A 16,145-nucleotide genomic window follows, 5' to 3' on the forward strand; every position below is an offset into this window, starting at 1 on the left:
TTCTATCATCATATTTTGTCAGGGAAGATCTATCCACAATTTTTTTTTATAAATTACAATAAATATAATTAATTATACACTTTTAATTAAAGTATAACCGATCGTATTTATTAAGATTTATAAAAATTTATAAACTCAGAATCTGTAAATATAACCTTCATCTTTTGTTATCTGTGTATTCTAACAGCAGTTTATAAAAATCAGAAAGCAGAGTGAATGAGAATTCAAATTGGAGATCCAGAACAAACAAATTAAAATAAGGCATCGAACAATACATCATATCATATTACCACATCACAAATCACAACAAAAGAAACAGATCCACTGCAATACAAACACATGACCAAAAAAAAAAAAAAAAAAGCTTACAACAACTACCACTCTGCTTCAAACAGATACCCTTTTCACATTACATTATTCAAACACTGGTTTGGTCCTTGAGCATTCACACGAAACTTCAAGCAAGCTTAACCTCAATAGTCTTTGGCTTCTTAGGCTCCGGAGGAGGCAATTTCTCCACCGTAACACTGAGAACACCGTCTTGGCACACGGCGGAGATAGCATCAGTGTTGGCATTCTCGGGGAGAACAAACTTGCGCATAAACTTGCCAACCCTTCTTTCCATCCTCAGATACTTGGCCCCGTCTTTCTCTTCCTCTCTCTTCCTCTCTCCACATATCATAAGCATATTGTCATCTTCCACCTGAACCTTTATATCCCCAGATTTCAACCCTGGCATGTCAATCACGAACACGTAAGAGTTCGGATATACCTTCACATCCGCAGGAGTTGCAGCCATTGCCTTAGCATCTCGAACGTATGTTCGTGTCGGAGCATTGAATGTCTTGTCGGAAGCAGTGTCGTCCGGCAGGTCCATCATATGGTGTAGAGTGTGGAACATCGGAGAATCCAAACCCATCACCCTGAAATCCATCTTAGAGTTGCAAAGGATGTTGCTGAGAATGTAAGAAGTAATTTTCTTTGAGATATCTTTCTATGGAGACAAAGGTGGTGATTATGATAATTTAAAAAGTCTCGGGGGAAGAAGAAAATGGATGGTTCTGGAGAAATCAATGTTCTCAGGACCTTCTAGTAGTTTCGGTTACAAATTACAAGATCCGAACTGTGTGGGCCCTACTTGGAAATTCGAATAAGGACATAGGAAGAGAACACGTGGCTTATAGTTGTATACGTTCAATTCTTCTACCTTTGTTTCTAAGGATATTTTTTCTAAAGTTCTATTCTTCTAGTAGCCTCCCGAACCTTGTGGAATTTTTTTTTTCCCTCCTTTCCCATTAGGAGATTTTGTGGTTTGGATCTGGGCTCATTTAAGGACCAATAAATCAAAAATACTATGATTAATAATTAATTAATTATGAAACGATGAGAAGCAGAAATTACTTTATGTTAGATGAATGTTGTCAATTATCAATGACTGAAAATAAATAAATAAAATCTTGTGCATACATTTAAGAAATATTATTACGTATATCGGCATCTATCTATCTTTATAGAGGAGTTTTAGAGTCTACGAACCAATTTCGTTTTCACACTTAACCGGTTAATAATAATGATAATGAAGAAAAAAAAATGACACGTGTCTGTTTTAGATCTCACGAACCACATTCATTTTCACACTTAACCAGTTAATAATACTAAAAATAATAATAAAAATACAAATTAATGCCACATGTCTACTTTAGAAATGAAAATTATATACAAAGTAAAAATTAAATGAAAAATAAAAACATCAATTTAATGAGTCAAGCTCATATCATAAGCTCAATTTGTTGAGTCAGCTGACTCTAGTGATCGTTATGGAATCAACAAAGAATCTTTTGATCGACATATATATACATGGAAGTGGACTTTTTTTTGTGCATGTGAACTTCTTTCTTTATAGATTTGTTACTCTTGGGGCTTTTCAATCTTACGCCCACATAGACTAGTGCTGAGTGGGGTAGATTGTCCCTTGGCATGTTTGATGAATATAAGGCTACTAAATAAGTTTATATTATACGTTATAATATTTTTAATTGTTTAGAGTGATCATCGTATAGTATAAGTTTATACACTACGATCTCTTAATACATCAAAATGATATATAACTTAATCAGACCAAAGGGGATGAGATTAGACCTGATAAAAAATTGATGTATTAATATTATTGACTAGTGCAATTCTCATGAATTAAAATATTATTTTAATATTAATATATTAAAATAGAAATCAATTTTTTAAAAGATTAATTTTTAAAATATTGGAGATTTTTATTTTTATAAAAATTAATAATTTTTTGAATAGATTTTTAAAAAAATTAATCTCATGACATATTTGAAAAAAATTATCTTTATTAAAAGGTACTTTTGTCAAAAATATTTATTTTTATCCTATCTAGTATTATACAGCGTGTTATTAGACACTAAATGATATTATCTAATACAATACATTATCTTATATAATATCATGGCAAACGCTGGATAGTATTAAAATTTAACCAGATCTTATAAAATCAGGCCTTATGCTATTAGGTTGTTACGATCACGACAAGTATACCGGTCGTACAAGTAATAAAGTAACGAGTAAGATGTCATTCCTACGAGGATTAATAGAACCAAGTACTATTCTCTCTATTCCCACTAATTTGGACAGATCAATAGGTGTAGAGAAAAGTAATTTTTAATGAAAGAACTAAAAATAAAGACAATTGCAAGCAATAGTAATTCAAACTAAGAACGTCGAGAATTAAAATGGATTTAGGTGCTATTTGGTTGGGGGTTTCTTAAAATTTTCCCATCCAAATCAAGCTGGCAATTGTTGATTTCCTTGTTTGGTAGAGAGTTTCTTAAAATTTCCCCATCTATTCATATTGCATAGCTATACAGATTTGGCCTTTGAAATGGAGCAATTATCACTGTTTAAAAAGCTTGCTTCGACGTAGTTTTCCTTAGTTAGATGGGTAAGTGGAAGAAGGTGGAAGTTGACCCAGACCAAAATACCCTCAGGTTACCAAATTTTCCTGGTAAATTTTTTTCAACCAAACAACTTTTTTTACATTTTCCTACCAAACTCACTTTCCAAACATTTCCCTAATAATTACATTTTCCTAGTATTCAAAAAATTTCTCCTCAACCAAACGCCCCCTTAAAGAAATCAATAACGAGACTGTAGGTACAGAATATTTCTCCTCTAATCCTCCTTGAGTAGTTTAAATTAATTTCTATAACAATTTATCTCAACTGTTTCAAACAATTCATCTTCTAATTAATTGATTAGTTAAATCCTAATTTCTTAGTGACTTTAACCATATAACCTAATTGGAACCCAAATGTCTTAGTAATTCCTTTCCTTCAGATTAAGCATTAAGCTCTATGAATTATAAAAGTTTGCAATTCCTACAACTCTGTCTAGATCATGCAAGAACTAGTGTTTGACCCTGTCAGAATTAAAATCTCAACATGTCTATTGTGAACCATAACCCTCAAATCCCTATAAGAGTGATCAATTCATGCAAGAATGTATAAAATAATTCTAAGATAAAACACAAACAAGTTGAGAAAATTTATTAAAGAAACAATTTAAATCACAAAAGGATTCACTTTGGATCCATATCCCTAACTATAAAAGAAACTTAGTAAGACATATCTTGTTTAAACAAATTCAAGAAATAAAAAGAATAAGAAGAAGCCATGAACAAGAAGAAGAATGGAAATTAATGATGTTCAATTTCTTCAAGCTTCTCTCCCTGAAGTTCTATGATATCCACCTCTTGTTCTCTTTATCCTCATCTGCAGAAAATAGCTCAGCCAAATATGCTTTCATAAGGTTTTGGTTCTCTTTATATAACTCAATTCCAAATCTCTATCAAATCTTCAAAGATATCCTTTTTAGATGCATCTTCGAATCCACTTAAGTAAATCACGTGCTCCTGGTGCCAGTCCCGCACTACTGGCGTCGTGAAACAGTGGCTTCACCATATTATGCACTTCTAGTGCGGACTTGGCGCAAGAGACTTAGATTTTCCTTTCTTTTGCTCTTGTGATTTGATCTTTTTTCATGTAATTTTTGTTAGGAATGTGGCTTCCATACTCAAGAGGGGGGTGAATTGAGTATTATAAGATTTTCGCAAAAGCCCCCTTCTAGTTTCTAAATAATCAATTCAAGTAAACTTTGATATGTGGAAAGCTAATCAATGCATTCAAACAATCCATAACATATAATGTATCACAATTATTGAACTTATACTAGCACATACAAGATATCAAAGAAGCAATTAAAGCGCTAGAAATAAAGAGTTTAGAGAATTGCAAACACTATATATCCTGGTTCGGTCACCACTACTTGTGACCTACGTCCAGACTGAAGCCGCTCGATCAACTCTTTCATTAATGGTCAAGCTTCACGGGTGCTTGACAAACCTTTACAATCTTCCAAGATTTCGGGTTCTTGGATACCTTTCAATCTTCAAGTTTACGGGTACTTGGTAACCTTATAATTCACTCCAAATTTACTTAGGTATTTGGCTACCTCTCAAACAATGGGTTTCACAACCCTTTCAACTCAAGAATACAAGAAGGAAAATATTAGGAAATGAATATACACTCTCAAAGTGTGGATATACAACTTGAAGCACTATGGGTATATGATATTTCAAAATATGAGCTCAAATATGTTTGATCTTTGAAAGATAACAAAGAATATGCAAATGATAGTGTAGAAGCTCTCAAATCATCCTTAAGATGTGTAGGAATGGTGATCAATTCGTTTTAGGGACATAAGGAATGTATTTATAGTGATTTTTCATAAAAATAGCCGTTTATAACCGTTTAAGGATTTCTGCTCAGTAAGTAGTCGAATACTTTTCGTGAGGTATTCGAATACTTCATCAGGTATTCGAATACTTTATTCACAACAAGAACATTGTTTTGTATTTTCGGCATAACTTGAGTTATACTTGTCGGATTGATATGATCTTGGTCCTGCTAGAAATATAAAAGAAAGATCTACAAATTTTATGAAGAACACAAGATCTAAATCCATCATATTAGATACGAAAATTTGTATGGAAGGAAGCAACAAAATTAAGCAACAAATTTTAAGTTCAAATGTGTTCAAGTTTGCTTCCAACAACTTTTTTTGTGAAAGATCTTGACTTGATAAATATGTTTTGAAGTTATAAAATATGTCAAGGATCTTTTTTATGGGTTTTTCAAATTTCTTTCAAGTATATAAAGGTTATGATTATACAATTTGAAAAACATGTTTACTTTGAGAAAAACTTTGAGCTCATGCAATGCAATCTATCATATACCCTCACATATACTCTAAGTCCTAAAGATATATTACAAATATGATTTTAGACTTAGCTTCATGTCTTGTGTCTTGGATCTTTACCTGAACTTGATGCTTTGACTTGTTGAATATGACAATGATTGACACTTTGTTGGTTTTGATCATTTTTCACCATGGTTATGATATTGAGCTTCTCTTAGATGTTATCCATGGTTAGTTGTCTTTGATCTTGGTGTTGCTCTTCTAATTATTCATTGTTGCTCTTGATCCAATGATCTTGCCACTTTGATATGACATCACTTCTCTTGTGTGGCTACATCATACATCTTCAATATCCACATATGGTTGATGTTTTTTGCTTTTGATCAAAGCTCTTCTCTTTTTTGTTGTTGCCACTTTTTTATCGTCAAAACATACCTTGTATCTACAATTTTACCTACAAAACACAAGATTTCCATAAGAACAAGTTTGAGCATGGATTATTCTTGCTCTTTTAGCCTTTAAAACAACATATGTTGAAGGCATATCACATGTCTTATTGACTGTTTTAATGACGACAAAGCTTAAAAAACTTTATATCTTATTTGATTGTTGAAATAATATAGATATTAAACCAAAAAAATACAAGACAAAGTAAATCTTTAAGTTTTGAGTAAACACCCTTCTTAGTCCCTGTCAATATCTACGAAGTCCTTTTTAGTCCCTGACAATAAAAAAGGACCAAATTGGTCCCTGAAATTACAAAAAAAGGGCCATGTTAGTCCTTATGTCAACTCCCAAATATGTAGAGTGGCCCTTTTCTTGTACTTTCAGGGACCAATTTGGTCCTTTTTTATTGCCAGAGACTAAAAAAGACTTCTTAAATATTGCCAGAGACTAAAAAAGGTATTTACTCTTAAGTTTTTGTTAATCGTTAAATTAAGTTATAAAATTTTATGCACAAGATAAAAAACAAAAACACTTTTTTTTCTTTATTATCCAAGTTCTATTATGTGTAAAATTATATAACGCAAAAGATATAATAATAAATTTTCTTTTCTTTTATTTATTAATATAATAAAATAATATTTGTATAATTTTGAAATCTCTACCATATTCTAACTACTCTACCCCACTTAGGGATGTGCATGGGTCGAACCGAATCAGTTTTTTTGAAAAACTGAACCGAATTGGTTTAAATGGTTCGGTTCGGTGGAAAACGGTTCAGTTCGGAATCGGTTCGAAAATTGTTCGGGTCGACCCTATTTTGAAAAGAAAAAATTAAAAATTAAAAAAATAAAGTTATAAAAATCAATTTGGTTCGGTTTGAAAACGGTTCGATTCGGTTCGGAAACAGTTCGGTTCGGTTCAAAATGGTTCGGTTCTTAAACTGGTTCTAAAAACTGGTTCGATTCTTAAACTGGTTCAAAAAACCGGTTTGATTCATGAACTGGTTCTTTAAAAACCAGTTAGGTTCATGAACTGGTTTTTAAAAACCGGTTATTTTAAGGGCCAGTTCGGTTCAGTTCATGGTTCAGTTCAGTTTTTTGGTTATTTTGCACATCCTTAACCTCACTACCACTACCTACTACCATCATATATTTATTTAGTAATTATATATATATACAGGATCATTTGACACCAGTGTCAAATTTTAAATTTGACTCCTCATCTAAGAGCCATTTGATCAAAAAAGATCGATGTTGTCACAAATCATAGTCGTTGACTCCTCATCTAAGAGCCATTAGATCAAAAAAGATCAATGTTGTCACAAATCATAGTCGTTGACACTGGTGTCAAACGATCCTACCAAATATATATATATATATATATATATATATATATATATATATATATATATATATATATAGAGGTAGGATTCTTTGACACCGATGGAAATTTGACACCTCGTCTAATAGCCGTTAGATCATCTTATAATCAGAGTCGATGATCTTTTTTGATCTAATGACTATCAGATGATGTATCAAATTTCAAATTTGACACTAGTATGAAAGTATCATATCCTATATATATATATATATATATATATATATATATATATATATATATATATATAGAGGGGGGGTAGGATCCTTTGACACCGGTGTCAAATTTGAACTTTGACACCTCATCTGAGAGCCGTTAGATCAAAAAATATCAACGACTCTGATTTGTAAGCATGTGATACCATTGATATTTTTTGATCTAACGACTCTCATATGAGGTGTCAAATTTCAAATTGACACCGGTGTCAAATGATCATACCCTATATATATATATATATATATATATATATATATATATATATAAAGGATTTTTCAAGTTAATGGAGATAAGTTATCTCCAGTGAGCCCATAATGACGTCATTTTAGGGACGAAAATCAAAATATTTTTGTAATTTTAATATATTGTAAGGTTATATTAGTCTTTATCATTATAATTTTTTAATCTTATAACCCGAAAAGACATCGTTTTGAGCTCATTGGAGGTAAGCGACTGGAGAAATACTTAATATATATATGGGAAAAACATTTCTCAAGCTGCTTGAGATAAGTTTATCTCCGGCCACCCTAAAACTACGTCGTTTTGATTATTTATTTCCTTAGATTTATTGATTCTCCTTTGAATGTTATGATTCCCTTTTTCTTTCTCTTCCTTTATCACCATTGATCCATCTTTGTACGGTTATGATTTAGTAGCCGAAGATAAAGTTATCTCCGACAGCTTGAGAAATGATAAGCCCTATATATATAGTGTTTATTAAATATTTAACATTCAAATAGTTTTTTTATTTTTAAAATATTTGTATGTATTTAATCCAAATATAAAATAATTTTGATTTAAAAAAATAAAGCATAAAAAAATTATTATTTTTTGTACATAAAAAAATCTATTTTTTAAAGTGCCTCAAAGGGACTCTAGATCTTACTCTCTTATCCATATATTATCATGACCGCTGTATTGCGTTGCTGGTTTTTTGGACTTGGAGGCTCACCCACAACTAATGAAGAAGAGTAGCAGTGTCAGTACGTCTGGACCACGTGCTGTTGAGTCATTGCATGATTGTATACCCATTCAAGCTTGAACAAGTGTGTAAGTTTTAGATAGAAATTGTTAATCATATAGTGATAGCCATTTCGTTTTATATATTTTTAATGGGATAATGGACTCTCATTCAATAAGAGATGATAATCTCTTACTACATACACAATCTTAGTAAGTCACACACTTAAAAAAAAAACAAATGAAAATACAGACTTAAATCTCTATAGACGTGTGACGTGATGAATGTTTTTTTGGAAAAGTGTTTATCATTTTAAATAACACAACTTGTGTCATTTCACTTTCATAAAAGATGAGTCTCACACCTTTACTTTTTTTTGTTCATTCTTTCTCTTTTTATCTATCTCTTTCTCTCACTCAAAATCACACAATTTTACATTAGTAGACACTTTTCTCACATTTTCTTATACAAATTTCACACTGTTGAACATGCATTGCTCTAAACTTTTTCAGTTAAAGCGGTAGATAGTAAATTCACTAATAGTCACCCATACAGAAACTGACACGTGCCGGTTCGTTTCACTTTCCTCATTACTCCTCCTTTTATAATCTAATCGCCGAGAGACACAGAACACTAGCCAATTCTTTCTCATTCTTGTTCTGTCCTGTTAGCTTTTTATTATGCTATTGAAGTGACCAAAGATGAGTACTTTGTGTGCAAACGAGGATGTTTCAGTTTCAGTTATGTTCATGTCCCAGAAGAGATAGAGTGGCACATGCTTGACAAGTCCAAGTTCTTCATCCTAGGAGCAGCTTTGTTCTCAGGTCTATCAGCTGCTCTTTACCCTGTTGTTGTGTTGAAGACACGCCAACAAGTTTCCTCAGCAAACATCTCTTGCCGAAACATGTCTTCTTCCATCATGCTCCACGAAGGTTTTAGATGTTTCTACAAAGGTTTTGGCACTTCCTTGATGGGAACAATCCCTGCACGTGCGCTTTACATGTCAGCACTCGAAGTTACAAAGAGCAACGTTGGCAATGTTACTGTTCAGTTGGGGTTTTCAGACACCACTGCCATGACCATAGCTAATGCTGCTGGAGGGTTAGCTTCTGCTTTGGCTGCACAATTAGTGTGGACCCCAGTTGATGTTGTAAGCCAAAGACTTATGGTTCAAGGAAGCTGCAAAAATGTTTACAAGAATAGTTTTGATGCTTTTAGGAAAATTCTATGTGCGGATGGACCAAGAGGGTTCTATAGGGGATTTGGGGTTTCAATTGTGACTTATGCACCATCTAACGCGGTTTGGTGGGCTTCTTATTCAATGGCACATAGGCTTATTTGGGGTGCTTTTGGTTGCTATATGGGTAAGAGGGATCATGAGCGTGGTTTTGTTAATGGTTGTGATTTTAGGCCTAATTCAAGTGCAATGATAGGTGTACAAGGTTTGAGTGCGGTTATGGCTAGTGGAATTTCAGCAGTTATGACTATGCCACTTGACACAATCAAGACAAGGTTGCAGGTTTTGGATGCAGAGGAGAATGGACGAATGAGGCCACTAACTTTTGTGCAAACAGTTCGGAATATGGTGAAGGAAGGTGGAATCTTAGCTTGTTACAGAGGATTGGGGCCAAGGTGGGCTTCAATGTCCTTATCTGCCACAACCATGATTACTACCTATGAGTTCTTGAAACGGATTTCTGCCAAGAATGTAGACAAATTTACTGCATAATAACTCAAGCAGTCAAGAAAATATATAAGAATTATTAGGATATAATTTAGTTCCTTGTAGTTTTTTTTTTGTTGGACTTGTTTCAAGTTTTAGATTGTTATACCCTTCCTAATTGGTCATCACCAAATAACTCGTTTTTCACTTATCACTTTTGTTTTTGTTTTTGAAGATATGACTTTAAAATATAGAAGGATACCATTGAAGTGGATGTTTTCTGGAAATTGGCTTTTTGACCTCACAAATAAGCTTTTCGAAATATTCCAACAATTTACTTCTTTGATCAAACGTATTATCGAACTAATACAAGAAGACACATATCAGGTGGCTACGCGTTTAGCCGCACATCTAACACATGTGTTTCATGAGATTACAAAAGTGAGACATGCACATATGCCTCTAGACACGTTAGTGCCAGATGCACGTCTAGATACATCAATATTAAGTGCACGTTTGGGTCGCATTTCGTAATACGTGTATGTGTAAGATGCGCAACTATACACTAATCACTAATGCGTTCCTTCCTCCGTTATTTCGGTAATAGGTTTGGCCAAAAAAGGTCAAATATTTCGAACAACGTATTGGCACGGTCAAAAGGCCATGGAAATTTAATAGTACCCTGACAAACGGATATTTAAAGTGGACAAACAATAGTTTTAATCTTTTTTTAAAAGATACGAGTAACGCCATTTTAATTTATCCTGCAGCATAAAGTTAATACTGATATAATTCTTTTATCAAAATAGTCTTTTGTGCATAAATCATGAGAATTTCATTGATGAAGTTTTATATTTAAATTCTTTTATCAAAATAGTCTTTTTGTGTATAAATCATGAGAATACTTGATTTTCAAAAATTAAGGTGTTATTATATTAGTTTTTTAAATATTTTGGTCACAAAATTAGTTATCATAAATAAATTTTAACAGGAAATCCTTTAAAGATACAAAATACTTAATAAATTCTTGAGTAAAGCCAATTTTGAGTCCCAAAGATAAAATACGATCCTTACTTTAATTCTTTATAAAAAAAAATTAGTCATCTGATCTCTATGAAATTCAAAGTGGATTCATTTTAGTCTTTTTGAGAAATTAATGTGGATCTTTTTTGCATTTGTGAGGAACTGCGATTTCAACTAAATGGATCCACTTTGAATTTCTTAGAAATCTCGAGACTAATTTTTTTCTAAGAAACTAAGGTGGAGATCATATTTTTTGTTAGAGATCCAAAATTGACTTTACTCTAAATTGTTTCTTTTTATATCAACCATTTAGTCTTCTACATGAATAAATATCATAACATTTTATATTTTTGAGGATTGATTTGACTATAAAATCTTTAAAAGACTAATGTAGTGCAAACACATATTTCAAAGGACGAATGTGATAATACTTTAATCTTAGAGAACCAAACCTTAAGTTTTAATTTTTCAGCAAAGACTAAATAGTGCCACTTTTTGTTATTACTCAAAAAAATTGTCCTTTTTTTAACAGTTTTCACTATCTAATTTTTTTTAAAGTAAAAAGACTGATATATATTAAGTGTTTCCTATAATTAAACTTGTTTTACTCTAGAAATTGTATTGAATTTTCTCACCTCTTCGGGATGGTTGGAAGCATGGGGTACCTGGCCTTTACGGCCTTCAAAGGACACAAGACATAGGTCTCATAACGCACTAGAGGGTCTTCCGAAATCTGACCCAAACTTGAAGTCCAATCTTAATTTTTTATAAGGTTTTTTTCTCTTTCTTTGATTTTTGTTTGTCTGTTCTACTGCAAAACCACAGCCACTCTGAACCCGATTTTTCTTCCCCATTAATTTTTTTTGTTTGTTTGCAATTTGGCATTGTTAACATCTGATAAATTCTTCTATAGTTCTTGTTTGGGAATTTTTGAGTAAAAATTATACTCACCCTTAGGAAAGCATACAAGAATTATATATATATATGTATATACTAAGCTCATTTTCCTCCTGAAATTGTTTGATCCTGTAATTAAACTCCAATTAGGATTGAAGAGGTTGATAATCTTCCTTCTCTTCATTTTGTTTCAATTATTTCCCCTTTCTTCCCCTTTCCAACTCCCGAAATATACCCTAATGGCTGCCCTCAAATGAAATTTTGGAACGTCAATCTTTAAACCCAAAATGCATAGTTCATGAATTTAAAGCCTATACATACAAAGTAAACAGTAATATTAAAATATGATGTTGACCATGTAATTTTCCATATTTTCTCTTATATAGCAATTTATCCAAATGTTGACTATATAAACGTAATAAATAAACGTTTACATTAAAGACAGGTTCCCATACTAGTGTCAAATATGTATTATGTTGGATACTTCTAGTCTCCATACTACAATTTTTTTATTTTCTTTTAAATTGATAGGTGTTACAAAATGGAAGACTTTTTGTATTCAGAAATGGTAATTCAAATTCCGAAAACTATTGACATTTATCTCCCAATTTATGATTCTAACCATTGACATTTATCCCCAAATCTTGTAACTCTATATAAATGGGTATCATCATGCTAATAGATAGTGACATTTTTCTGAGTACACTCTCTTATCTTTCCTTGAATTACTCCCTAACTTTCTCTCTAATTTTACTTGCTCTGATATGAATTTTCTTCTCTTAATACCCTTTTTCTATAACACGTTATCAGCATAACTAGCTCCTTTAAAGAAAAATTTGCAACGACACATTCTTTAAAACCATAGCCTCTTTACAAAAAGAAAAGAAAAATCGTTCTTGATCCTCAAAAGAGAAAAAGGAACAACCTTTTTTTTTTATCTACAAGGTATTTTTGTCAACAAGGTAGTACATTCTTCCTTTTACTCACCTTCTACCATTTTTTTCTTCCCTCTTTTTGATCTTAAATTTGACATATCACTTTGTCCTTGAAGTGATAGTAGATTTTTGTTCCTGAAGTAGCAGTATCATGGCAATCATTAAGAAGCCTAAGTTCCACATCCTGGAGGTGAGTGGTAACAATTACTTGTCTTTGTGTCTGGACATGGAGATGCACCTTCATGGGCAAGGTCTCGCTAATCCTATTACAGAAGTTGGAAGCTCTGATGAGAAGGGAAAGGCAAATGCACTTATTTTTATCCATCATCATTTGCATGAGAGCCTGCAGATTCAATATTTGTATGTTTGAGACCCTCAAATCCTCTGGAAGAGGTTGAAGGATAAGTATGATCATACCAAGACTTGGATGCTAGTAACAAACAAAGGAAAAATAATAAAGCAAGCTTCACACTAGGATACTCAAGGAAAGGTAACCTTTCTCTCGATCCTCATAGAGAGAGAAGGAGAAAAAATTCTATGTACACTATGTTGGGTCAACTGGAGGAGCCAAAAGACAAGGTTGAGGGTGAAGATGGAAAAAATAATGGCCCAAAAGAGGTGGAATTAGGTCAAGATAGTTTGGACAAGGAGCCAGTGCAAAAGTATAAAAGAAGAAGTAAGTCCTCATCTCAATCACTGAAACTTCTTCTTCTGCATATATCGTGGTAGGAGACGCCTCAGATGATTTAATTAGAGCAAATGACATGGAGGTAAATGGTAGCCCTCAGACTATAAAAAAGAATGAGCAATCTCAAAACACTAGTCCATCATGATAGTTGATGAACAAAATGTTGAGGAAGAAGCTCCTGCAAACCTAAACCAGGAAGATGAGCCAAGGAGGAAATCGGAGGCCCCTTAAATCTAAAAGTCAATTCCAACCCCATCCAAAGGGCTGACTACCCAATGAGGACAAAGAAGAGTAGAGCACTTGAAGCACCCTGCCCCAAAGCCCCCCCTGATAGAGCAACCAGAAGAAATGAAGGGCCTGACAATCAAGGAGAGAGCAGTTCACTTGTGCAAGCATGACAAACATAAATCAAAGAAAAGGGATTAGCAGGGATACCTAAAACCTGCATCTTCTTACTTTGGTATGTAATGTCTTGTTTTTTTTTTTTTTTGGAATGTTAGAGAGGCCGCTAAGAAATTATGGCATCCCCTTAAGCTAATGATTGCAAAATATCGTATTGGTTTGGTTATCCTGCTGGAAACCATAACTGAGAGTCCTAATGGTTAAAAACTTATGAAGTAGCTTTTATGGCTATTGGATAGAAGAAGCACAAGCTTTTTCAAGTGAAATATGAGCCATCTAGTCATCCAAAAGCATAGAAGTAGATATTTTAAATCAATCTAAATAGTTCATACATATGAAAATTAGAATCTAGGGTTGTGTCCAATTCTTGTACACTGCGATTAATGCAAGCCCAAGAGAAACATAACGTCAACAACTTTGGTTCTAAACATTGGATCATAGGGGGACATTAATGAGATTGCAGGGTTGTATGAAAAGAAAAGAGGCATCCTTGTAAGGAAGTCTGAAGCTTTTAACTCAGTCCTAGAAAACTATAATGTGGTATACCTTGGTTGGCTGGCTGTCAAATTATGTGGCAAGGGCCCAAACGGGGTCATATAGATAGAGTATATAAAAGGTTGGATAGAGTTGCTGCCAATTTAGTTTGGAGGATGGAGTATGATGGGGCCAAAGTAAGAAATTTGCCTAGAATCTATTCAGACTACAATCCAGTTCTTCTTGATTTATTTGAAAAACCTTCTAATTCTCATTATGAAACTTTTGGCTTTGTTGCTGCATGGCAAGACCCCCCTTGATTTTCAACAGATAATGAGGTCCATAGGGAATAATACATTTGATGTGTCATATATGCTTCGGCATTTTATACCTACAGTAAATGATTGGAACAGGAACATTTTTGGGAACATTCAAAGGAAGCATGAGAGGTTATTAAAGAATCTTGAGCGCATCCAAAACTAGAGAACTAATTTTGAGTAAGAAGAGTTGAGGAGGATAAAGGAAAATTGCCAAATGGAGATTGGAAAAATCTTAGATGAAAAGGAAAAGCTTTGGTTCCAGAAGTCTAGACAACAATGGATTAAAAATGGGGATCGAAACACAAAATTTTATCACCTCTGAACACAGAAATAGAAATAAAATTATCAGGCTGAGAAATGATATTGATAAATAGGTAAAAAAATTGAGGAGATGGAAAATATAGCCTGTAGGTTTTATAAAAATCTCTTCAAGAAGGAGGCTACAATTAGGAGATGGTTAGACTCCGAGAATTCATGGCTTTATCTGCCTCAAGAGAACAGGTTGCAACTGGATAGAGTTCCTTCAACTGAGGAGATTCAACAAGCTGTTTTTGAAATTGGTGCACTAAAAGCTCCGGGTATTGAAGAGTTTCCTGCAATATTTTTTTAAAAAAATTGGGATACTACAAAAGGACAGGTCTACAAGCTGGTTGATGTTTTCTGGAGTTATCCTAAACATATTTCGACCATAAATTCAACGCTTCTAGTCCTTATACTGAAAAGTCAAACTTCGTCTCATATAACTCACTTCAGAGCCATTTCCTTATGTTCGGTTATTTACAAGATTATCAGCAAAATTATGGTTATGAGGTTGAAACCAATCATGATGAAGGTAATATCTCCTGTGCAGGCTAGTTTTGTTCCACAGAGGCATATCCAAGACAATATCATAGTGGTGCAAGAGCTGATTTATACTATGTATCACATGAGAGGGAATAAAATCTTCACGGCAGTTAAGATGGACCTTGAGAAGGCTTATGACAGGTTAAGTCGGAACTTCATGAAAAATACTATGCAAAACATGAAGCTTCCTCAAAAATTGATGGATATTATTATGCACACAATTTCCTCCATAAGAATTAATATCTTATGGAATGGAAGTGTAACTAAGGAGTTTCAACATTTACTTGGTATCCAGTATGGGGATCCATTGTCTTTATACCTTTTCCTTATGGCAATGGAAAAGTTGTCTCACATAATTGACACGGCAGTGATGGGTGATTTATGGAAGCTTATTCGGGTTGGCTTGGAGGGGCAAAAAATTTCACATTTAATGTTTGCAAATGACCTTATGTTTTTTGTTGAGGCCAATGTTGATCAGATACAAATTATCTTCAAATGTCTTGATTTATTTGGTGAAAAGGTCAACGCAGAAAAGACTAGTATTTTCTTTTCAAAGAACACTCCGGAAGAGGTTACTGCAAATATTACCGAAATATGTGGGTTTAAGAGGGTGAGGAATCTGGGC

General features: G+C 33.3%; 2 protein-coding genes across 2 annotated transcripts; one reads left to right on the plus strand and one right to left on the minus strand.

Moving 5' to 3' along the window:
* Window positions 1-264: 264 nt before the first annotated feature.
* LOC133300364 (17.9 kDa class II heat shock protein) lies at window positions 265-1,044 on the minus strand. Its single transcript, XM_061499889.1, has one exon. It carries the CDS (start codon window positions 932-934, stop codon window positions 458-460), a length of 477 nt encoding a protein of 158 aa, XP_061355873.1. The 5' UTR covers window positions 935-1,044; the 3' UTR covers window positions 265-457.
* A 7,231-nt stretch (window positions 1,045-8,275) lies between these two features.
* Window positions 8,276-10,010, plus strand: LOC133300368 (uncharacterized). The gene is made up of 2 exons (XM_061499894.1): window positions 8,276-8,336; window positions 8,968-10,010. The coding sequence occupies exons 1-2, from the start codon at window positions 8,276-8,278 to the stop codon at window positions 10,002-10,004; spliced, it is 1,098 nt and encodes a 365-aa protein (XP_061355878.1). The 3' UTR covers window positions 10,005-10,010.
* The last annotated feature ends 6,135 nt before the right edge of the window (window positions 10,011-16,145 follow it).

Source organism: Gastrolobium bilobum, unplaced genomic scaffold, assembly GCF_033153095.1.
Source record: "Gastrolobium bilobum isolate Gb01-03AN ecotype WA unplaced genomic scaffold, APGP_CSIRO_Gbil_v1 utg41768, whole genome shotgun sequence".
NCBI lineage: Eukaryota > Viridiplantae > Streptophyta > Magnoliopsida > Fabales > Fabaceae > Gastrolobium > Gastrolobium bilobum.

Bases quoted from the DNA above. Each gene is read 5' to 3' on its own strand.
- LOC133300364 (XM_061499889.1), bottom strand. From the start codon at position 934: ATGGATTTCAGGGTGATGGGTTTGGATTCTCCGATGTTCCACACTCTA.
- LOC133300368 (XM_061499894.1), top strand. From the start codon at position 8,276: ATGAAGAAGAGTAGCAGTGTCAGTACGTCTGGACCACGTGCTGTTGAG. The intron at 8,337-8,967 runs GTATACCCATTC...ATGCTATTGAAG, and splicing joins TGTTGAGTCATTGCATGATT to TGACCAAAGATGAGTACTTT.